Here is a 21,526-nt window from a genome sequence, read left to right on the forward strand (position 1 = left end):
TTTTTATTTTTTTTTTAAGAAATATGGAAAGCAGAAAACGTTTTTTCTCTTCCTGTCTCTCTGGCTTCTTTACTGGTAACAAGTTGTGACTACAGGAAGTATAACTGGTTTCCATAAGCCTTAAATATCTAAGGATCTCTGCCACCAACCACTTGAACAACAAAATAAACTGACTTTTAAATGTATTGTAAGAAAAACATGCTAATTTCTAATTAATCTAATTGCACAATATGTTTTAAAAAGTTAGAATTAAGGGATTACACTTATTTCCAAAAGTATTTTCTTGGACATTTCTTGTAATAAATTTCAGATTAATTTTGTTTTCATAAAGGGGAAATTATTAATCATGAATATTTAATACATATTTACATAATGTATTATAAATACATTATGTAAATATGCCAGATTTAGCCAGAAAGGCTAATTCTCATCTGTAGTCTCCCAGCAAGTTGATGGAAGGGATTAAAAAAATACAATTAACATCATGACACACATGACCTATGAATTATGACAGATTTTAATCTATAGATATGCTGAAATCTAAGAGTAATTTACGGTAAACATTTACAATAAACGTAAAAATAAGTCACATCCATAAGAAAAAACAAACATGTAAAAACGTGAATGAACATGAAGTAGTGACTGTGGAGTGAAAGTAAAACAATGCACAGTTTTCATCATCATTTCCAAATAAAAATCTGTAAAGTGCGGAGTGCATTTGTAATCAGCTCTGATGATTCAATGCTTTCCCTAACCACCATTCACTTCAACCACTGCTGCATGTTTTCTGGGATGTTTCTACCAGATTTACTCATTTCTGCTGATTCTTTGGTGAATAGTTCAGGCTCAGTTGGATCTGATGAAACTGAGAAAGATGCTTTGTTTGCTTTTGCAATCAAAAAGTTACAACTTTGGTCTCATTGGACCAAATCCTTTTCTTCCACGTGCAGATTAGCTTATTGTTCCATAATTTCTCCTACTCTGACATGTTTCCAATTCTGCTGATGGCAACAAGGACTTGGAGCTCATCACCTAAAACAAATCATATGAATAGCAGCTGAAAAATTATTATTTTGCAACTAATACTCCTTTTCCATTGAGTGATGTCTGTTGAATTTCCTGTGAGAAAATTAGAGACTTTTTTACCTTAAGTTACACACAAACGCAGGATAGTCAAGTCAAAACTGTTTTTATTTACATATCTAACATCAGCGGTTCATTTTCCTTTACTTAGAAACAGATTAACTAGTAGCTTTATCATTTGGTGGCAGGAAAACAAGCTTATTTAATTTCAACAAACCATATGTAATATAATAACACAATTTATTCACATATTTCAGAGCAATCGGGTTGCTTAAACTCAAAGTTCAAAATAAATCATAAATTTCAAAGATAAATTTAGGTCAGATTATTATAGGTGCCTCAAAGTTAAGCAGAAGGTGTATATTTGCATAGATATGTTAGTAAAAGGAAAATATTTTAATGTAAATTCACTATAATAAAGCAGGAAAAATGCCGTTTAAGAAGAATAAATGTATAATTTTAATCACCAGCATGAATAATCTGTACAATATTTACACAAGCTTTGAGGAGAATTCAACCTGATCCTGAACTTGAGGAGTAAATTTTCCTTTTACAATGTTTCTATTTTTTCCCTTTTCTTGTTCATGTGTACCAAAATGGACCTCTAATAATTGTAAAAACAAACAAAAAAGACCTGTATCTATTTCCAGCACTAGAAACCTTTGTGCTATTGACTTCTGGAAGGAAAAGGAAGCTGTAAAGCTAAAGAACGGTTCCTATTATAGTTACTAAAACTATAAAATAAGCCATAAAACAGGCAGCAAATAGATTTGACCTATTTTTAAGCTTGCCATAAACACAAAAATAGAAATAGAGCAGCTAACTCCAGACATGATGATGTGTTTTCGTGCAAACTGCTCATGAATCACGAGGAAACATAAATGTTGCTATTTTAGTTTGTAGCAGACAAAACAGCGGCTCTATGTGTCCTTGTCTCGAGTCTTTGTTGCATTTTTACAACCGCTGAGACAATAAGAGGGAAAACCTGCTTCGGAGTGAGTCAGAGTTCATTTTTAGTTTGTGAGTGACACACAAGAAAAATATTTACACCTGTATCCCTCTGGGTTTTTTACATCATGTTAACAAACTGGATCAGAAGTCCTGTCGTTATAAAAGCAATCACACTTACTGATGATCAATTAATCAGTTACTTTTATGTAAAATTGAGTTTTTCACATTTCTATCATTCTATAATGTTATTCCCCCATCAAAAGGGTTAGCGCCTCCCCAGACTGCTCCTTCAGACTAGCAGCAGCACCAATTAGCACTTGTTGGAACTGTGAGTCTGCTAAGCTCATTATAAAACTATTTCTCATTGCAACACTCCTGAAAACGATTGTAGATGGAGAAATGTTGTTGTTGAAGGCAGAGTCGGAAAGAGCAGAAGCTTCTTAAAGAGACAGAGGCCCAATTTCAATGTGTTGAACTGTGAAGTCAAATTTCTTTTAAGATATTTTGATATGTAAACCCTTTTTGAAACGACTGAAGATTGATTGATTTTGCTATAAAACGAAAATAGCACTGCTCCTTTAATTAGCAGTAGCTTGGTGAATAACATTTCTACTTGCTTTGGTTTAACCAGGAAATTGTTGCACTTTTATCTACATTTAAGGTTAGACTAAAATAATTTAAGATCTCATCGTGTTTAGTATGTTCTGTAAAATACTGAAAATGTAGGAAGGTGTATTTTTGTTATGCCAGTGATATTTACAGGTTTTATCAAATTCCTTAACAATAGTAACATAAACATGTCAGTTGAAAGTTCACAGTCGAAGTTGCGGTGGGTTTTCTGTGCTTTGGAAATCGGTGCTACAGGTAATAGATGGATTCACGACTCACATCAACCAACCTGAAAAATATAAATAAGAAAAACATTTATTAACATGTTCAATACACATGCAAAAGCAGAAGAAAAATAGAGTAGACAGTCAAGTCTTTTAATTTCCAACATTATTGTCTAAACTCCAGTTTTACTCCAAACGATGAACGGCAACTCTGTTGCTGCTGAAAAATGGGATTAATTGCAATATTGATGCAGTAAAATAAATTTAATTATGAGCACAAACTCCTGCTTGTTAGAGGATTAATGAAGCAAAATGACGAGTCAATTTTATCTCTCCCTCTCAAGCAAAATGAAAACATGGAATAGATTGAATGAAGGCTTGATTTGAAGGTTAATCAGGAAGGTTTCAGGGCGGGAGCTCACCTCTTCAGGTCTGCGTCACGTCAGACATGTTGGTAGCAGCCTACCTGCCCTGCTGAGGCACAGTCTGCAGGACAGCAGCATTTGGTGGGCCACCCTGTGAAAAGATTAAATGATTTAATTATTGTTTAACCACAGATCAAGCATTTACTGCCTCACAGCAAAGTTTTACTCAGAAATGCTTTTGCCTTACCAAAATTCTTAAATCTGGACGCTCCACATATAATATGTGAATCAATTGTTTATGTTTATATAGAGATTGTTCCTCTGTGTCTTACCTTGCTGGGCAGCATTTGACGCAGCGCCTGAATCTCTGTGTCTTTCTGGGCCAGTTGTTGCTCCTGCTGGAGTTTCTCTTTCAGTAATGTCGTTAACTAAAACAAAAGATGCACCAATTTAAAACAAAAAATGCACTTTTAATTCATTCATTAAAGCTGCAGTATGTAACTTTTATAAAACATGTTTTTTATCTATTTGTTAAAGTTATCATTACATCGTGACAGGATAGTGTCAATCACCCTTGTGTACGCGCCGCTCACAGCCTCTCCCCCTTGCTCTCTGCTCAGCTTCTCCCCATCAGCTCAGACCAGTTAGCATGACCACAACGACAGCAGATAAACATTTTTCTGTGACATTTGTTTCTCCACCTTTAGTACATTTAGCAGCGCGCACACAAGAATGATTGACAGAGCTAAGTCCCTCCTCCCGGCTCTGATTGGTTGTTTTTGACCAAGAGCAGTGCATTTTTTCAGAGGACAATAGTAGAAGATTATCTGGGAAAAATGTCTCCTACTAGTTTTAACAATCATGTAAAAATCATATTTTTGTAAAAGTTACTGCAGCTTTAATTTTTGTCACTGAAGAAAACGTCTTTTCTCAGAGCTTTGCTCCAGAACCCACCTGTTGATCATGAAACTTTTGCTTCTCGCCTAAATCCATGGCAGCTTTAGCAACCGCCGCCTTGTGTTTGTCTTCACACTGCTGCAGTTTGGAGGTCAGATCCGAGTTTTGCACCTCCAGCTGACTGGAGCGCCATTGAATCTCAGTCATCTGCAGGATAAAGTCATAATTTCTCTTTAAAAGACAAAAAGTTTAATGAATATTTCATTTCCTTCCTTAGTTTATCTAGGTTGGGGGCACACAGGTCAGTTTAACTGAACTCTGAAAGGAAAAGCTAAAGTTTTTCAGGTGAAGAAACTAAAATAAATCATGTAAAGGTGAAGCTTTCTGCTTGTCCTTTGGAGCTTTTTAAAGATTAACAGCGACGTGTTGTTGCTTAAGATAAGTTTAGTCTTTTGTCCTGCTGCATCAGCAGGGCGGACAGCTTCACCTCGGCGTTGACCTCAGGTTTGCCTCACAGGACATCTGTCTCTTTAGCTGGATTTATCAGGAATGATGCCGTGAGTAAACTTCCTCCCTGGAGAAACAGGTTTCCTGCTCAGCTTGTTTTTTCCAGGGAATTTTAGGAAGAAAGGTGTTGAGGGAAAGTTTCAGGGTTGATTTGACCGAGGTTATTACCTGTGAGGTTTAATGCTGTGCAGATAATATGATTCCCTATGGTATTAACTTATTTGGTGAAATTGTTTATTATAATTACCTCTTCTTTTTGGTGTTATGATGTGATTTTCTGTCTGCATTTAGATTTTTAATTGGACTAAAGTTGCAAATGCTACATGAAACCGTGAGGCAAACAAACTTGATGCAAAACTCATTCTGCTTTACTAAACTACAGAAAAAACTTCACTTTCACCAAAACCAGGAGAAATTGTCACATTGCTGCAGCATTGGATATTTTTAAGACTGAAATGATGTTTTTTTTTTTTTCAATCTCTTTATGCTTTTGGGGTAAAGCAGTCTGCATTCACGCACCGTCTCTCCCACATGGTCCAGATACGGCTGGAACTTGTTCTCCACTTCCCTGGACAGGTTGGTGCAGTTGCTTTTTATCGTCTCCAGCTGTTCTCTCTGGCTCTTGCAGGTGAGGTGGAACGTCAGCGAGTGAGGGAACAGGTTGTCGATCTTATTCAAAAACTTGGTGGTCACAGTCTGGACCCCACTCAGAGCCTGAACAAAGTCGTCTTTGCACTTCCTGATTTGAAAGAAAAGCCGCCATTAGATTGTTCTTTACATTTTAAATCAAATGCACCATCTGGACAGACAGACAGGAGGACGGCACCTTTTGTAAGTGGTGAGCTTCTCCTCCAGGAGATCCTTATCTCTGCGCAGATTCCTGGCCTCCGTGAGATGGATGTCTCGATCTCTGAAGCCTTTGTCTCGATCTCTGATGGCGTTGTCTCGATCTCTGAAGGCGTTGTCCCTCTCGGACAACATATTCTGAACCATCTGATTGGCATTTGACTTAACAAGTGCTGTCTCATTTTGGACGCGTTCATGACACTTTGCAATATCTGCAGGATTCAGATGGAAGGTTTGTGACACAAGAAAATCAAATCTAACAACTAGAATTCTGTTTTGCACAATTTCTACATGCTTTAGTCAGTCTAGTAGACATAAGTTATATCTGCAGGACAATCACTTGCAATGAATCCAGATTACATTCCTATTCAGTCCTGGAAAACTTCAAAAGTTAAACACATACAAGCATCTTGGGACTGCTTCTGAACTCTGAACGTTTCAGTCACAGCTAAAGTTGTTGTTAGTTACTCTGAGATGTTTATGCAGTGTTGGACTTACGGATATATGAAGGTGGTGGAAGACAGGGAGGACAGCGCATAGGAAACTGAGGGCTGATTCTCTGCTTGTCAAGGTTTGCCCATTAAAAAAAAAAAAGACATAAAAGAAGGTGAATTAAATAATGAATAGGTTTTCATTTCTATTATTACAAAGATGACCAACAAAGAAGCAACATAAATGTACAGAAGAGCGTTTCGGCCACTGAAATTAGATACAGAAAATAATTCTGACTGATTTTTAACTTTTTTCTAAGATTTCTAACTTTCATCTTCTGAGATCAAATCAGAAATCTGAGGGAAAAAAGCCAGAATTCACTTTTTGAGTGACTCTAATCCTTTTCCACAGAAGTACCATTAAAAAACAGAAATGAAAGTGAGGATGGGAATGATGAGATGATCTTGACAAAATGCATCAGAGCAGTTCTGCAACTTGACAGAGAAAAATGCAGCTTCCTCTTGTTTATTCTCTGTACTTACAGTGTTGAATCTGAATTTTGTGAAGTTCGCTATCTCTTTCTGCAGAGCCGCTTTCTCAGCCAAACTAGCGGCAAGCTTTGCTCCAAGCTCGACTTTCTGCTTTGTCAGGTTCATGTTGTCTGCGCTCAGCTTGTTAAATTCCAGCTCCAGCTTCTGCACAATACATGATGAAGAATCAGCGATAGTTCAATGCAGAGTTGTTTATTCACATTTACTTGAGAAACTTTATGGAAAAATTAACTTTTAGGAGTATTTTCATTAAGTTGTAGGGTGTTTTAATGTTTTCTGAACAGATCATTCATGGTTAAGTAAAGATTAAATTTAAAAAATTATAAATATGTACTTTTTACTTTTACTTGAGTAGACTTTTATGACGTATTGTCAAATTTCTGGATACTCTTCTCCACTGTAAATAACTTCACTGAATGAAGAACCAAAAAAATTCACCAGACAGACACAAACCAGCAGTTTTTGTTAAAGTTTTATGTTGAAATAAATTGTAATCGACAATATTTTTTCCTTATTTTGTAATTATATGAATAATTACATATAAATACCAAAGTTTCCCAAAAAAAGTTATATTTTGTCTGATAAATTGATGTTTCACTTATTACATGAGTAGCCTTTTCACCAAATACTTTTTCATTCTTAGTTGAGTGATTTCTTTTTACTTTTACTTGAGTAAAATGAGTTGAAGTAGTGCTACTCATACTTGAGTGCAATTTTTGGGTACTTTGCCGTCGTCTTGTTCAATGTTTGTGTTTTCTTTAACTGAAAAAATGTGGCATAGTCCTTTAAAATCATGCATTTGTAGGATTTTTTTTTCATCAGTCAATCTGATAAAAGTTACTTTATGAGCATGCAGTCGTTAAGGAAATCACTAACCTTGACACGCTCCTCCTCTGCAGACTTTTCTGGCTGTCCGTAGATGAAGAGGAGCACCAGGCTGACGATGATGAGCGACTGGATGAGGGATGAAAAGAAGAAAACGATCCTCATGTAGTAGCCGCAGCTCTTCCCTTTGTTTCTGTACAGCGGCTGCCGGGCCTCTGGGCCGAGCTTGACCCGGGAGCAGCTGGAGCTGTACATGGCAGCTGGTGGTGAAATGGTTCCAGCTGGTTTTTATGATAATATTTTCGATGACAAAGAAAATAGTTTTAAAAATTCTTCAGACTTGATCTTCTCTGCAAAGAAAAAGCAGATGTTTACCAAGTAGAAGCTGAGTTTTATTATTATTATTATTATTATTTTTAATCCTTGGTTTTGCTGTTTGTCGTTAAAGATGCTGAAATGACCAGGCAGAGATGTGGTGAACAGGGAGCCTAATGAGTGTGAAGGGATCAGGTTTATAAAGGGTTGGTCCTGGATGCCCCCTCCTCTTCCTGAATGACCAGCAAAAACTTTCCATGCAATAGAAGACACTATATTGTTACAGAAACTTGAATAATAATGACAAAAATCTCCACAAGTTTTAAGACAGGATGGTTTACTGTATATTTACAGTCGACCCTCCTCTGGTTCAGTGCTCATATTTTTTCTGACGCCATATTTATTACAAATGTGACTTTTAAAATCATTCATTTTCAGGATTTTTTTTTTTCAACTTTTATCAGCAGATAATTGGACAAAAGCTTTTTTATCAGCATGCAGTCATGAACTGTTGGACTGCAGTTTGGTTTTATTGTGAACAGAGTGCCTTCACCTCTGACCTTTCACCCCATTTAGCTGTCCTCTGAGAGGTCAATATTCTAAATATTGAATTTTCTGTCTGAAGTATCATCTATTGATATTGCGTTTCTATCATAATATTGTATATTGTTATTGATTTATCGTCCAGTCCTATGGTAGACAGATTTCATAAGACAGTATTTTTTTTCTGTGGGGAAGTGATCAAAGGTCTAATCAACCAGGCAGATTGGTTTCCAATAGTTTTTTTTTCTTTTAACATAAATACAAAATGTATGTATTTTTGTAAAATGTTTGCTTATTTACTGCTCAGAGGGTGTTCTTTCAGCAAATGGCCTATTTTGAGTCTGCATACTCCAATTAACAATTAATCAATTACTAGAACAGATGGCGAATTGTTTAAATAATCGATTCATCATTATTGATTTCAGCTCGAAAGCATGCTGTGTATGTAAATTATGTACAGTAGATTATCTAACTGGAATGAAATTAGTATTTGGAGAACAGAGTAGAGCATGTTTTTGGCAAATAATGTGGATATATTTAGTGAACTTCCACTTGTGGGAGTCAAGAAAGCAGGAAGCATTACCTATCCGTGCCACTTTTAAATATTGCAGGAGCAGAAATCCTCATCCTATTCCCTGGTGAAGGACGAACAATGTGCAACATGTTAAGAAGTAATGCAGAAAAAGCCAAACAAATACAGCAAAAATTTCCACCACATCCTGTCCTGAGCCTGCGCGGAAAGGAGTCATGGCAGAGGAGGACCGAGAGAACTGAAACAATAGGTAGCTGTCACTCTTCAGAGCTGAGGGAATAACAAAGTCTCCCTCTGGGCGCTCTCCATTCTAGCTAAGCTGTTATCAGAGCCGATGACGTGAGGCACACAACGTGAGGCTGGGAAGAGTGTGAAGGGCCAAAGGTTCTCCGAGCGCCAGGTTATGTTTTCCTGCTCGCCCACGTATGTCTGACAGCCTTCCTTCAAATGGAAAAAGACTCATTTATGAAGATAGAGCGGCAGCGCAGGCTGATGACCTCTGAACAAAGGCAGGAAGTCAAATGGTTGGAGACTGACACCTTTTGAGACAACTGGCCAACCAGACAGGAAGATATATCTCAAGCACTGAAGAATTGTTCAGGCAATAGATATTTAAGTGACACATTTTCACTATCTGACGCAGAGGTGTTCAAAATTTAGTCAAAAGTGCTTGTGGCTCAAGAAAATAATAGAAACATAAAATAAAATCAAGTGTATTTGTTAAAACTATCATTATGCTGACAGTATGAGACAAATAATTAGCAAATTATCTGTCCATGAAAATCCCTGAAAAAGTAATTTCTGTATTTATTTTATAGCTTGAAACTTTAAAACTGGTTATCTAAATATAATTATTAAAAATTGCTTTGCATTTTCTAGATAATTCGGATTTTTATAACAAGATAAAATAAAAAATGGAAATTCAAACAACTTTTCCAGATTTTTTAACACAACATAGGAATCCAGCAAGATGTGTGTTCAGGATGCCATTTGTTGGATTTAGAAAATATGGACTAAGTTCTGTTCAGACAGCAGAACACACTGGGGCTTTCTGTCTGAGCTGGATGTATTTCAAGGTGGAATCTGCTGCCATCTACTGGCCAAACCAGCTAAACAATTTAAAATATCATCAATAGGATTAAATATGCCTTTTCAATATAACCAAAAAAGCTTATACGTGCAGGGGGTTTTTGTGAGTAAAGCTACATTTCAGGTAAAACCATCAATGTGTTTGTGTAGCTTCCTACACGGTCATATTGTGTGACGTACAACAGCGATGAAGTGAACAAAACCGGCCATATTCTAAACTGCAAATCAAGGATGTCAAACTTATTTTCACTTTGGCCTCGTCATGAAAATAAATGTTTTCAAAGTGCCTTTGATAAAATCTATTAGCAAACTGTTAAAACATTAATAGCCGTCTCCTCATTTGATAAGTACTTCTTAAAATTTAAGTTTTTAACATGTTTTCACATCCAGGATTTTGTGATTGTTTTAGATATTTTTTAAAATCAAATTCACAGATTTGTGAGGCTAATTTAGGAATATTTGATAGAAATTTCGCGAGATTTGTGCTTATGGTAATTGTGGCATTTTTATTCGGTATATCGATCACGGACTACAACTTAAGAAAAACTGAGGCAGCAGTGTAGTAGGAGTAAGAAATACTGCCACCTGCAGGCGGGAATTACTCACTTAAACCCAATGTTTTTTAAAGTCTTTCAGATAATTTGCAATAAATTCACAATTATACAGATAAAAACAACTTTAATCTGGTGAAGGTTCTATTTATGAGTCCTGCTGGAGTGTAGAGGGCCAGATAAAAAGCTCTGGCAGTATTTAGCCTCCAGAAAACATTCCAGCATGGAAACAAAGGAGCAGCTAAGGGAGAAAAACATTTAGGTAAAGCTAATAATCTCTGGCGCTGAATCAGAAAGTCTTGACGAGGAAAAAAAGATAACCCAAACCTGCTGACAAATTAAAACATTTTCTAATAATTTATAAGTCACATGTTTCTGGGTGATCAAATCCTGACATTTAAATTAATCTGCAACTTTCATTTAATGTATTTTATGGATCTTTTGTTGGCATTCTGTCTCAAAATTAAAATGGACAGTCAGAATGTTGTTTTGCTCGTAAATAATCAAACTTTCAAATTCATTACGTTCAGAAGCAAAAAGGCAAATATGAAAGTGATCTTTGCAAAACCTAAAGCTTCAACTACTGCAACTTCCACTCTTTATTAGGTTATTTTTTATTTATGTGAACTCTCATCATCTACTCCCTCATCACCAGGACAGTTCAAGTGATTTTCACCACGTAACAGAACAATTTGGTTACAATCAGTGACTTCTAGAAACCCTCATTTCCCAGATATTCTCACGTTTGTTCAAAAGCAAAGGAAAATATAACAGTGACATTGTGCCTTCAGATAAAAAATAAAAAGTTCCGCTGAATCTGCAGCATGTGTGGATTTCACAGATAAGCGTTGCCGTTTTATTTTGTCCATTTTACACTGTAGCCTCCGTGTCCGGGGTGTCGTCCCCCTCCAGCAGGCTGTAGGACGCGTGGCTCTGGAATGGCCTCTGCAGAGGGTGAGCCAGCAGTTTGGCCATGCAGTTGTGCAGCTCGATGGCGGGTCCGCTCAGGGAAACCTCAAAGCGATAACACATGCCTTTGGAGTCCAGGGTACAGAACGAAGTGTAGGTCTCCTGGGAAACCAAAGAAACACTTTAAGAGATGGTCAAAGAACTACTGATCGACTCGACTTTAAGAGATCTCACAAATGTAAAGGAATAAAAGAAGTAGAGTAGACCTGATAATTTATTTGTCTCAGTTAATTAAAGTTTGAATAAACAACCTTAAGTCTGAGTCCCTTTGCCAACAATCCAAAAATATTAAATCTTAGCAAGTATTTTTGGTTTAATTTCTAGACCAAACAGTTGTCGCATCTGGATGACAATGAAGGAACAATTTTTGTATGCAAGGTTTTTTTTAAATTCTGACCTCACTGATTTCACAGTAAACTTTTAGACATACATTTAGAAAATAAGAAAATGTAATATTGTCTTTAAAAAGCTAAAGGAAACACTCACCCTCCAGCTGGTCTCATCTCCTTGTTCCTCCATCCCGTTGTGCAAATAGACAACATCAAAGAAGAAATATGGAGATTGCAGCATTTTCTGAAGCAGGAATAAAAAACTTGATCACCACAAGATAAAGCAGATAGATGCTTTGACTACACCACAGAGAGCAGTGACTCACACTGAGAGCTTCTGAAGGGTTGAACTGCATGGGCCCAGCGTGGCGGCTGTAGATGAGGACAGTCCGCACCACGTAGGGAGGCGGGATGGTCTGAATGTTCTCCATCGACGGCAGCTCAATCTTCTGACGGCTGCAACAGGCACAAGATTTTAAAACATAAACTTATTTAAGTTTTTATTTTTGCAATTAAAGCAAATCTGAGGAATTTTGAAAAACATGAACATAGCTTACATGACGTTAAGGAGATCTTCCAGGTCTAAATGTAGAGGTTAAGGGTAATCTGACTTTACTATTAAAACTATTTTGGTGAATGTTTGATGGAAGGATACTGAAGGACTCGCACACATTGGTCTCCAGGTCATACAGGCAGCTGCACAGCTCTCTGGGATCAGACGTGAAGCCAGACAGCTGGGGCAAAAAACAAAACAAAAAAAAAAAAAACAATAATGAAGGGAAATGTTCATAAAAGAAAATAAAAACAAAAATATATGAGCTGAAATTGTTTTTGTGTTCCAGTGTTTCGAAGAGGAAAGAAAAATAAACTGACAAAAATGAATATTTCCAGACCCGGAGATTATCTATATGTCCTTCCTTCCTTCCTTCCTTCCTTCCTTCCCTTCTTCCTTACCGACTCATTCTTTCCTTACTTCCATCTCTTCCCTCCTTCCTTCTTTCTTCCCTTTTCTTCCTTCCTTTCTCCTATCCACACTTCCTTTCTTACTTCTATCACTGCTTCCACTCCATACTCTTTCCTTCTAACTCTGATTCCATCCTTCCTTCTGTATCTCCTTCTATTCTTCCTTCTATCTCGCTTTCTATCCTTCCTTTTATATCTCATTCCATCCTTTCTTCCTTATATATCTCCTTTCTATTTTCCATCTCTCCTTCCATTCTTCCTTCTTTATATTTTTACTTCCATCCTTCTCTCCCTCCTTCCATCCTTCCTTCTGTCCTTATTTCCTAATTTGTGTTTAGAACAGAACAATACAAGTAGTAAAAACGATTGGATTCCTGAATTTAAATACTAGATCATATTTATAAGTTCAGGTTTTGGTTTTGCTGTGTAACCAGAGATAAAAATTAAAACGTTAAACCAAGATGAGTCAAACATCCAGCAGGAGTTTCTGAACGTCTCCTGTACCGACCCATAGAGCATCATCGTTGATGACAACCAGAGCAAACTCGTGTCGTTTGTCGATCTTGTGTTTTGTTCTCACAAACATCTCGATCATCTTCTGGGATATGTTCAAGGCGTTTGTTTTAGATCTAAACAGAGAGACAATGAAATGATGCAACGTTACGCTCTAAAGCCATGAAACAGTGAAACAGTCCACCGTGTTTTTACACACCCGTTGAAAGACTCCAGCTTTGGTAAGGACATTTCTTCAGAAAGATCTAGACAGATTATCTGTACAGAGGGAAACAAGGCAGGAAAGACAGAAAACATTAAAATGAAGTCATGTATAAATCTACATCACAGTAAAAAGAAAGTACACCCTCTTTCAACTCTACTGCTTCTCTCTAGATATAATAAAAATGAGCCACTTTCATTATCTTGTAATTTACTTTAAATAAAACAGCAAAGATTCAGATGGAAGTTGTATCTATATATTTTATGCTACTACTGTGATAACGATAAAAATTATGATTAAAAAATTATTTATTATGAGTTCTTTTTATTAACTGTAAGGCAGGAATGGCACAGTAATCATAATGCCACAAAAACAAATACTGCTCTTCCCATTTTAGGGGGCCACTTACTTAAAGAAATATGATTTATATCACTAACCTGCACATATTAACTGCATTTGATCATATTTTCCAATTTACTGATATTTATTCATGTTCTTGTGGAACAAACAATGGAGAAAATAGTAAAAAAAAATAACATGTCAAAATGAAAAATTTTACAATAAAAGAGCAATACAATAAATGCACACCCATAGAAGTAAGACCTCAAATTTACCCAAAGAAAAATAATGCGGTATCCAGAAAAGTTCATGCTCAACTCAACAAATAGTGCCAAAAACTAAACCTTTCTACCTTTGTGGATAGATTTAAATAACTTAGGAAATTATTTAATAAACCCAGGTAAACACTACAGTTTTTTTGATAGACACAGAACCTTGAGGATTTACTTTCTTGATCACTTTAACTTCCTGAATAAGAAAGTATTTCCGTGTGCGGTGGACCTACCACTTTCTCTGGACAGTTGACTCTGGGAACTCTCAGCTGGTATTCTGCTGGTGGAGGAATGGACGTACTGAGGACGGGCTGCTGGTGAGGGGCCTTTGGCCGTTCTTTGACCGTCACAGCTGCAGTGGAGAGCTGGGCCGTGGTGCTGGCTGCTGTTCCAGAACCAGCTGCCACGGAAACGGCCACAGGGGGAACCATGGCCTGAGATGTAGACGCCGAAACCGTTGTGGTAACAGAGCTTGGAGGGCTGTTGGTGGTCGAGGCTTCGCCTTCGCCCTCCACGCGGTTCCCCACTGCCGGCTGAGGTATGGTCGGGTTCCCGTTGCCTCCGAGGCTGCCGGTGCTGCTGCGACGGTCCTCGGCACCTTCGGGGTTGGAGCGTGTCCGGGGTCGCAGCTCCACTGGACGTTCTTCTCCATCAGCTGGGCCTGGCTCTGGAGTCTCCATGGAAACACTGCATGCAAAGAAAGTGGAGGTGATGAGTTCAGACGGCTGTAGATGGAGTATTTAAAACTGAAGAACCAACTAATGAACTGTTACATCAATACAAGGATTTAAGAAAGAATTAAAATAAAATCACTGCAGAGCATGTTTATTTCACCAATTAAATTCCACAAGTGAAACTCATATTACACAGATTCAGTAAACAAGGCTTGATTTATTTGAAGCATTTAGTTGTTTTAGTTTTGATGGTTATCACAATACAGTTAATTTAAATCCACAATTGAAAACTCAATTAATGTGACATATTTCTATTCAAAATTATTTTTCAAAATTGGGATAATGAAATATCCAAATCATCATAGACTGGTCTGATGTTTTAGTTGCTGCAACCGGAGGTGGGTAGTATTACATGACATTATATTTATTTGAGTAACTTTAAAAACAATGCTTCTATACTTTTTCATTTCTATTTGAGTAATATTATTTTGAAGTAATGCTATTCTGACTTGAGTACAGTTTTTGGCTACTCTATCCACTTCTACGCCATAATCCTGATAAGCTAATGTTCAGATGTATCACTCTGGGTGAAATCAATCTGTATGATACACGAGTTCCAATTTCTGAGAAGAAATACACAAATAAATAAACTTTACAGTGATAGTTGAAGGTATTTAGACATACAAAATATTTAAAATTGGATGAATCCCAGACTTATATCTCATATTTTCCTTTTTAATCAAACATCTCTACCTTTCAGATGCACCTTATTTATCTTAAAGCTTATATTATGGCTTATTTTACCAAATCACAGCACTATTTCTGCAGTTGCAGAAATAGATTGAACAACCAAATCTGCAATTATTTTTTTCTCTAAGTGAACATGTAACTAGGTTTATCTTTAAATCTCCACAGCGATCTTAGGAGTTGAACAAACACTGAAAAGGTACGTTGTACAAAATGAATCTTGGTAACATGAAAACAAGTTTAGCTGTTAGCATTAGTTAGCTTCTACAAAATAAACAAGCAGCTCAGTATATAAGCGCCACATATAAAATGGAAAAATACTACTTACGTTATTCAGAAATAAGAAGCGACTTTGTTTTATGTGCAACAAACTGTCATATATAGTGCTAAAGAAAATAACAAGATGAGCTAACGTTTGTTTTGAACGGGTAACTTCCTGTTCGGAAACAACACAGCCGGAACTTCCGGTTCTCATAGCATTGTGGGTAATGAAGTTTTTGGGTTGATTTAAAGTTTTTCCGTTTTGTACACAGCCAGGAGCACAATAAAATAATCTTCAAAAACATCATTGACAACGACCATAATAATTTATTAGAAAAATAGAGTAAAAGCTTAGTGATGCAGATAAAACAATTATTAGTGTCTCTTTATTTCTCTGTCTGTGTAATATGAAATAACTCTACAAAACAATAAACTTCTATTTTGAATAAGAATTTATTACCTTCTGCAATGTTGTATAAATGTGTGTTTTTTTTCCTACTACTTTTACTTTTTCTCTATTTTTATAACAATATTTGCCTTTTTTTTTTGTAAACTTATTGTATTGTTCAAGTTCAATGCTCCTAACAGTAAAGTTTCTCTTTTGTTAACTAAACTTCCGTTGCCTCACATTTAACTCATTTGTTTATACTTAAACTAGGCTTATTATTACCCATTGAAAAGTTGTATAAAAAGCCATAAAGTCATATTTTACTGCAGTAGAAGAATCTCAGACAAAATAATTCTAGCCTTTACCTGGACTACCCTCATTTATATTATGTTACTTTAAGAGTTCATGATGACATTCTCTCTTATAAGGTTCCCACAACTTGTGGAAGAAAAATATGCTCACACAATCACAGATTCCACACCATATGTAAAAGTGGGATTGAGATATTTTTCCAAATATTAATCTTCTGCCTTTTTCAGAATTCACTCACATTTTTGCAGTGGAAAAGCTCAAAGTCTCATATTTACAACTAAAGGTAACATAGTTTCGTGATTGTGATATAAAATGGCAATATGTGGCTGGTGAATGCTTAATATTGCCCATTTCCAAAGACCCAGACAGGAGCTGAGTCTGCATGGAAACTAACTGCGACCAAAACAGGAAAGGACACAAAGTGAACGGGAATGGGTGTGGATGTCTCTCCGAGTGTTTCCCACTGACTTCATTCATCACAGTTAACAGAGTTAGACAGACATGCAGCAGGACAGCAATCTGCTGCTTTCACTCAGGGACTGACCTCTGGCCTCTTACTGCACAAAACAGCAGGACCAACAAGAAAATCTCCACGTTTTTGTTTTTTCAAATGTTAAGGATTGTTATACTCTGGAGACATCAAAAACAAGAAAGATGGAGGTAAGTGAGTCATGCTGAAATGTTTGTTTGGTTTTAGATTAAATCCATTACACTGTCCGTACAGTAAAGTAGCCAAGTTCCACTTTAATAAATGTTTGGTTAAAGTGTTTCCAGCTGTTTTAAGAAGTAAAATCTTGGCAGGACTTTTGAGAGATAATTGTTGTGGAACTGAGGAGTGGGTAAATACTTTCCTCTGCTACTTTCCACACTCATGTCAGTGTGAGCTAAAAAACCATGTCACCATTTGTCTTGCAAAAGAAATACATGCATGAGATGCAGTGATAGCCTCTGACACCGTTGAGGAGTTCTTGAAAGTCAGGGATCAGGAATGTGAAACATGCTGTCCTCTCTGGTCAGCAGAAAAACATTTTGGAATTCAAGCAATTAAAATAAGCATGTGTGAAATCTAGATATTCTCCAAGTAGATTTTTATTTTCACTTTACAATGATTTGTTTTGTGCTGTGTGCGTTTATCTGAAAATCTTAGTTAAAACAATAGATGGTGTGATCTGCAAATGTTTGTTGGGCAGGAAGTTGGATCTCAGGATGTTTTTGGTTTCCTCCTTTTCCGCCTTGAACAATGGCTTTACAGTTTAATGCCAGCTTCATGATAGACTTTTAATCCAAAGCAAATAACATGAGCAAACCATTTAGATTGAGTGTTAAAACATCATAATTTAGCAAGAAAATGTTGAAATATTTAAGGTTATTTCTTGACTGGGTCTCTATAGGATTCCAAAAGAAGCAGATGTAACAGCCTTGATACCAGCTCCCTGTTTAACAAGGATGTGCTGAGCCATGGTGACTTTGTGACCTTTGACCCTAAAGCCTCTGAGCCTCTGATTGGCCATGAGCCCACACCAGCAGAGGTGGCTCAGTGCGAAGCAGAAGTAAGCACCCTGCTCAGCATCATCGCTGATTTAAACAAGAAGATGGGATCGCTAAAGGCTCCGAGGTGAGTAAAGTTGCCAAATAAATGATTCTTTCAGATAACTCATGATTCAGCGTATGACTCGTCTGAAGGGTTGACTCTTCCAGTGATCCAGGAGACACGAGACCGCCACGTCCGTCCAGACCTCTGGTTCCCCCGGACCTTCTGTCTCACCGGCTGCTCAGAAGCAGCCCAGAGAGCAGCTCTGCTTCTGCTGCCGCATCCAAACATCCAGCAACCAGCCAAGGTGGGCATGAGGAAGTGCTGTTCATACTGAATTAGGAACAAATATGTCAAGCTGTCCAGCTTTGTGAAGTAAAATGCATTGAAATCTAAATGCGGAACAACAAAACAGATTTGAATTTCAGGAACTGAAAGCAATGCAAATGCAAGCAAAGCAAAGCTGTTGAGTCAGTTTAAAGTTAGTTTCCAAAATGAAATTTACATTTTACACAACAGACATTTTTGCCTATTTATGGCCCTATACTGTATAGACACAACAATCACACATCGATCAAGTCATACCCAAAGGGAATGTAAAGAGACCAGCTAACAGACATGATGTTGGACTGTGGGAGGAAGAAGCCAGAAAAGGTCAGTCAGAATTTGAACTCAAGACCTTCTTGCTGCAAAAACACAACATTTTACCAAGTAGTCTGATTTAATTTGTAGTTCAAGTATCTTATTACATTTGAAATAAGACAAAATTAACATGCAAGTTAATTTCAGCAATATACAGGAGTTTGTTTTAAATCCTTAACATTGACTTCAAAAGTACTAGCTCCACTAGCATATTAGTTCTCTTATAGTGTGGGAAAAACGTCTTGTTATAAGTGAAATAATCTGCTAATGGAACTAGTATTTTTTAATCAGTATGAAGGAATTAAAAACATGACAATAAAAACTAAACATTACATATGGATACCACGCTGGTTTTTTCATAGACTTTTGTTTGTTTGTTTTTTTTTAATATATTGAAGTTGGTTATAGATTTTAAATTAACAGGGAGTGAGTTACAAATTGTGGAACCTACAGAGAGAGTAGTTTGAGCAAAAGTGGTTCCATACAATACTCTATAACATTTTTTTAGTTTGAAATTAAGCACCAGAAATAAGTTTATTTCTATTTTTAAGGGGTTTGAACAATAGAAAACTACTATTGTTAAAAAAAAAAAGTATGTCACACAAAAACAAAGCAAACCCTGTGGCTAAAAAGAAAAACATTACTTACTATCTGTGCCTATTATAGAGCTCATTAGTTTTGCCTCTTCTACATAAAAACATTCCCATATCCTTTCTGGTAAAACGTTATTACTATAAAAGCCCCTGAATTAGAGCTAATGATTCATACGTTCAGCTGAGTGCTTTTAAACGTTACTGCACCTCTACTCTTTACCCGCTAGGGGGCGGTGGTGTCGTCTGGACACAACTGCAGGAGGTTTTATCATCGGTGGAGGACTCCATCAGCTTCAGAAGGACGTGGGCTGCTCCAATCACAGCCTCCGACCAGAACAAGGACACGGAGCACCTGAGAGCTGCTCAGGAGAACTGGACCAAAGCCACACAGGTGATGAACTGCAGGGAAACAGCTCTAACATTTAACCTGACATCAGAGTTGGGTAGTAACTAGTTACAGTTACTCAGTTACATTTAGCTGAGTAAAGTTTTGAAAAAAAATGTGGAGTATTTTTACTCATGTCTCATTTTTAAAGACATTTTGTTTTTACCTTATTTTATAATTACATTATTGATATAAATTATTTTCACTTTGATCTAAAATACCAAAAATGTCCACATAACTGTATTTTGATCCGTCTGATGATGTCATTTTTAAATATTAACTGATTGATGTTTTGATCAGTTAATTGAGTAGCTTTTTTACCAAATACTTTTTTACTTTTTCTTGAGTACAAATACGTTAAAGTATTGCTACTTTAGTACATTTCTTGGCTCTCTTTCCACCTCTGGTTGAAATATTTGTTGTTACAGCCGTGAAATAAACAAACACCAGTGAGTTTTGTAAATATATTCCGCTGGTTGCAGATGCTGGAGGAAATAGAGAGAGACTTTGGGATTTCATGTTCTGTGGGAATGCCGAAGGAGCAGCACCTGGACGACTTCTTGGATCTGGAAAAACACGAGTCTGTTCTCAGGAACAACATGCCGAGTCACAATGATGAGCTGCAGAGAGCTCCAAGTAACATTTTCTCACTGGAAGACGAGAAAAACAAGGTGGGGAAAATGTTTTTGTCTTGTTTCTTTCCTTTAACTCTACAGTTTTTAGAATCAACTAAGGTGGGGGTTTTTTAGGTGCTCCACCTGGCTGGTCTCCACAAGGCCTGGAGGTCTGACAGGTTTTCTCCTTCATACCGGCCTCCTTCAGGAGCTCTCAGTCCCGATCGACCGCCTCCTTCCTACCCTGGTTCACCTTTACTCCACAGAAGGACGTCCAGAGCTGCGACTCCTCTGTCTTTGGGTGGGGACGGGACTCCGCTGGGCTGCGTGACCCCGAGCAGTCCCTGCCCCAGCCCCATCAGCCTGGAGTCAGAGACCGACAGACTGAATAGGTGAGACCAAGACTTACCAGAAACAAGCCAGAGCAAAACGCTGAACAGCAGCTGTAAACTGAGACTGAAATACAGCTTGGTTGGTCTTGTAGAAACATGTGAACATGTGTTTCACAGATAGAAGTTTGATTGTTGCACCAAGAGAAGCTTTTCCAACATGTCTTTCACATATTGTGACCTTAGACACATTCAATTTTTCCCAGATATTTAAAATGTGAAGATTTTTCTATATGTAAAAGAAACTGGAACAGACATTTTTTATATCTGCGGAAAGCAATGAATGAAGGTTTAAAAGGAATATTTTATGCTAATTTAAAATTTTGCATGTTTTTTTACTTACCTTTGAGTTTTTACTGCTTCTTCTCTGCTTTAACCTCCCAAAATCCTGAGGTGCATCACTTAGTTGTTAATATTGTTCTAGTTTTGCTGATACTAATATGTTAAAGCATCACTATCATCACTAATACCAATATTAATGCCTATATATCATCCATACCCAGTTAAAAGCTTTAAATCCTGTTGTCTCAGATGCATTGAGAGGCTGAAGGCCAGAAACGAGCGTCTGACTGCGGCTCTGGAGCGAAGGAAGGCGGATTCGGAGCAAATCAGTCTAAAACTGTGTCGACTGGAGTCTGACTGCTCTGCCCTGCAGATGGCTCTTAGATACAGGTATTTATCATCCACACCTGACACATTAACATTTAAACTTATATTAAATGTTATATTTAATATAAATGTTATATTCTGAGTAGAGGTTCTGTCCTGTGTTTGTTGTCCGACAGTGAGGAGTGTGAGGAGGCCTACGGCGAGCTGCTGTTCCTTTATGAAGCCAAGCTGCAGCAATGCCCCCCTCTGCAGATACACTCAGCAGGTGATCATCAAGTTTTATGCAAAAAAACAAACTTTGATCCTGAATCACGCATTTTCCTCCAACCAGAGCCAGTGTGTGACATGCAGCAATCAGCTCAGAACCCGGAGATGGGAACTGAGGAGTTATCCACCTCTTTCTGCACAGCTGGAGTCACAGAGGAAACCCAGAGTCACACGAGGCACAGGTGACGTTTGTCAGGATCCAGAAAA

General features: G+C 37.3%; 3 protein-coding genes across 6 annotated transcripts in view; 1 reads left to right on the plus strand and 2 right to left on the minus strand.

The window, feature by feature from the left end:
* Nucleotides 1-1,173: 1,173 nt before the first annotated feature.
* plvapb (plasmalemma vesicle associated protein b) lies at nucleotides 1,174-7,787 on the minus strand. Of its 3 annotated transcripts, XM_016661870.1 has the most exons (10): nucleotides 7,666-7,787; nucleotides 7,342-7,571; nucleotides 6,457-6,609; nucleotides 5,981-6,044; nucleotides 5,463-5,694; nucleotides 5,156-5,375; nucleotides 4,187-4,336; nucleotides 3,565-3,660; nucleotides 3,290-3,383; nucleotides 1,174-2,932 (listed from the first exon to the last, which is right to left on the minus strand). In XM_016661870.1, the coding sequence occupies exons 2-9, from the start codon at nucleotides 7,543-7,545 to the stop codon at nucleotides 3,330-3,332; spliced, it is 1,173 nt and encodes a 390-aa protein (XP_016517356.1). In that variant the 5' UTR covers nucleotides 7,546-7,571; nucleotides 7,666-7,787; the 3' UTR covers nucleotides 1,174-2,932; nucleotides 3,290-3,329. The 3 variants fall into 3 exon arrangements, with proteins under 3 accessions (XP_016517356.1, XP_007574310.1, XP_007574312.1); XM_007574248.2 differs by having other exon boundaries at nucleotides 7,342-7,787; XM_007574250.2 differs by having other exon boundaries at nucleotides 5,981-6,041; nucleotides 7,342-7,786.
* A 2,645-nt stretch (nucleotides 7,788-10,432) lies between these two features.
* babam1 (BRISC and BRCA1 A complex member 1) lies at nucleotides 10,433-15,799 on the minus strand. The gene is made up of 9 exons (XM_007574252.2): nucleotides 15,657-15,799; nucleotides 14,141-14,594; nucleotides 13,294-13,352; nucleotides 13,090-13,210; nucleotides 12,274-12,352; nucleotides 12,176-12,200; nucleotides 11,945-12,074; nucleotides 11,776-11,862; nucleotides 10,433-11,391 (listed from the first exon to the last, which is right to left on the minus strand). The coding sequence occupies exons 2-9, from the start codon at nucleotides 14,585-14,587 to the stop codon at nucleotides 11,191-11,193; spliced, it is 1,149 nt and encodes a 382-aa protein (XP_007574314.1). The 5' UTR covers nucleotides 14,588-14,594; nucleotides 15,657-15,799; the 3' UTR covers nucleotides 10,433-11,190.
* A 982-nt stretch (nucleotides 15,800-16,781) lies between these two features.
* The window catches only part of ushbp1 (Usher syndrome 1C binding protein 1), a 12,303-nt gene continuing 7,558 nt past the window's right edge, over nucleotides 16,782-21,526 (plus strand). The window contains exons 1-9 of one of the 2 annotated variants that reach the window (XM_007574253.2): nucleotides 16,782-16,949; nucleotides 17,681-17,904; nucleotides 17,973-18,127; nucleotides 19,283-19,446; nucleotides 19,923-20,111; nucleotides 20,190-20,446; nucleotides 20,975-21,115; nucleotides 21,229-21,317; nucleotides 21,384-21,501. In XM_007574253.2, the coding sequence (XP_007574315.1) occupies nucleotides 16,944-16,949; nucleotides 17,681-17,904; nucleotides 17,973-18,127; nucleotides 19,283-19,446; nucleotides 19,923-20,111; nucleotides 20,190-20,446; nucleotides 20,975-21,115; nucleotides 21,229-21,317; nucleotides 21,384-21,501 (1,343 nt within the window). In that variant the 5' untranslated portion in view covers nucleotides 16,782-16,943. The remainder of the gene's footprint in view (nucleotides 16,950-17,680; nucleotides 17,905-17,972; nucleotides 18,128-19,282; nucleotides 19,447-19,922; nucleotides 20,112-20,189; nucleotides 20,447-20,974; nucleotides 21,116-21,228; nucleotides 21,318-21,383; nucleotides 21,502-21,526) is intronic. The other variant, XM_007574254.2, reaches the window with a different exon arrangement.

Source organism: Poecilia formosa, unplaced genomic scaffold (assembly GCF_000485575.1).
Source record: "Poecilia formosa unplaced genomic scaffold, Poecilia_formosa-5.1.2 Scaffold347, whole genome shotgun sequence".
Lineage (NCBI taxonomy): Eukaryota > Metazoa > Chordata > Actinopteri > Cyprinodontiformes > Poeciliidae > Poecilia > Poecilia formosa.

Excerpts from the sequence above, each read along its gene's own strand:
- plvapb (XM_016661870.1), bottom strand. The coding sequence starts at position 7,545 with ATGTACAGCTCCAGCTGCTCCCGGGTCAAGCTCGGCCCAGAGGCCCGG. Across the intron at positions 6,045-6,456 it reads CAAAATTCAGATTCAACACT|CAGAGAATCAGCCCTCAGTT; the intron begins GTAAGTACAGAG and ends AACCTTGACAAG. Across the intron at positions 5,695-5,980 it reads TCCACCACCTTCATATATCC|ATATTGCAAAGTGTCATGAA; the intron begins GTAAGTCCAACA and ends TGAATCCTGCAG.
- babam1 (XM_007574252.2), bottom strand. The coding sequence starts at position 14,587 with ATGGAGACTCCAGAGCCAGGCCCAGCTGATGGAGAAGAACGTCCAGTG. Across the intron at positions 13,353-14,140 it reads TCAACTGTCCAGAGAAAGTG|ATAATCTGTCTAGATCTTTC; the intron begins GTAGGTCCACCG and ends CCCTCTGTACAG. Across the intron at positions 12,201-12,273 it reads CAATGTGTGCGAGTCCTTCA|ACCTGGAAGATCTCCTTAAC; the intron begins GTATCCTTCCAT and ends CTCTACATTTAG.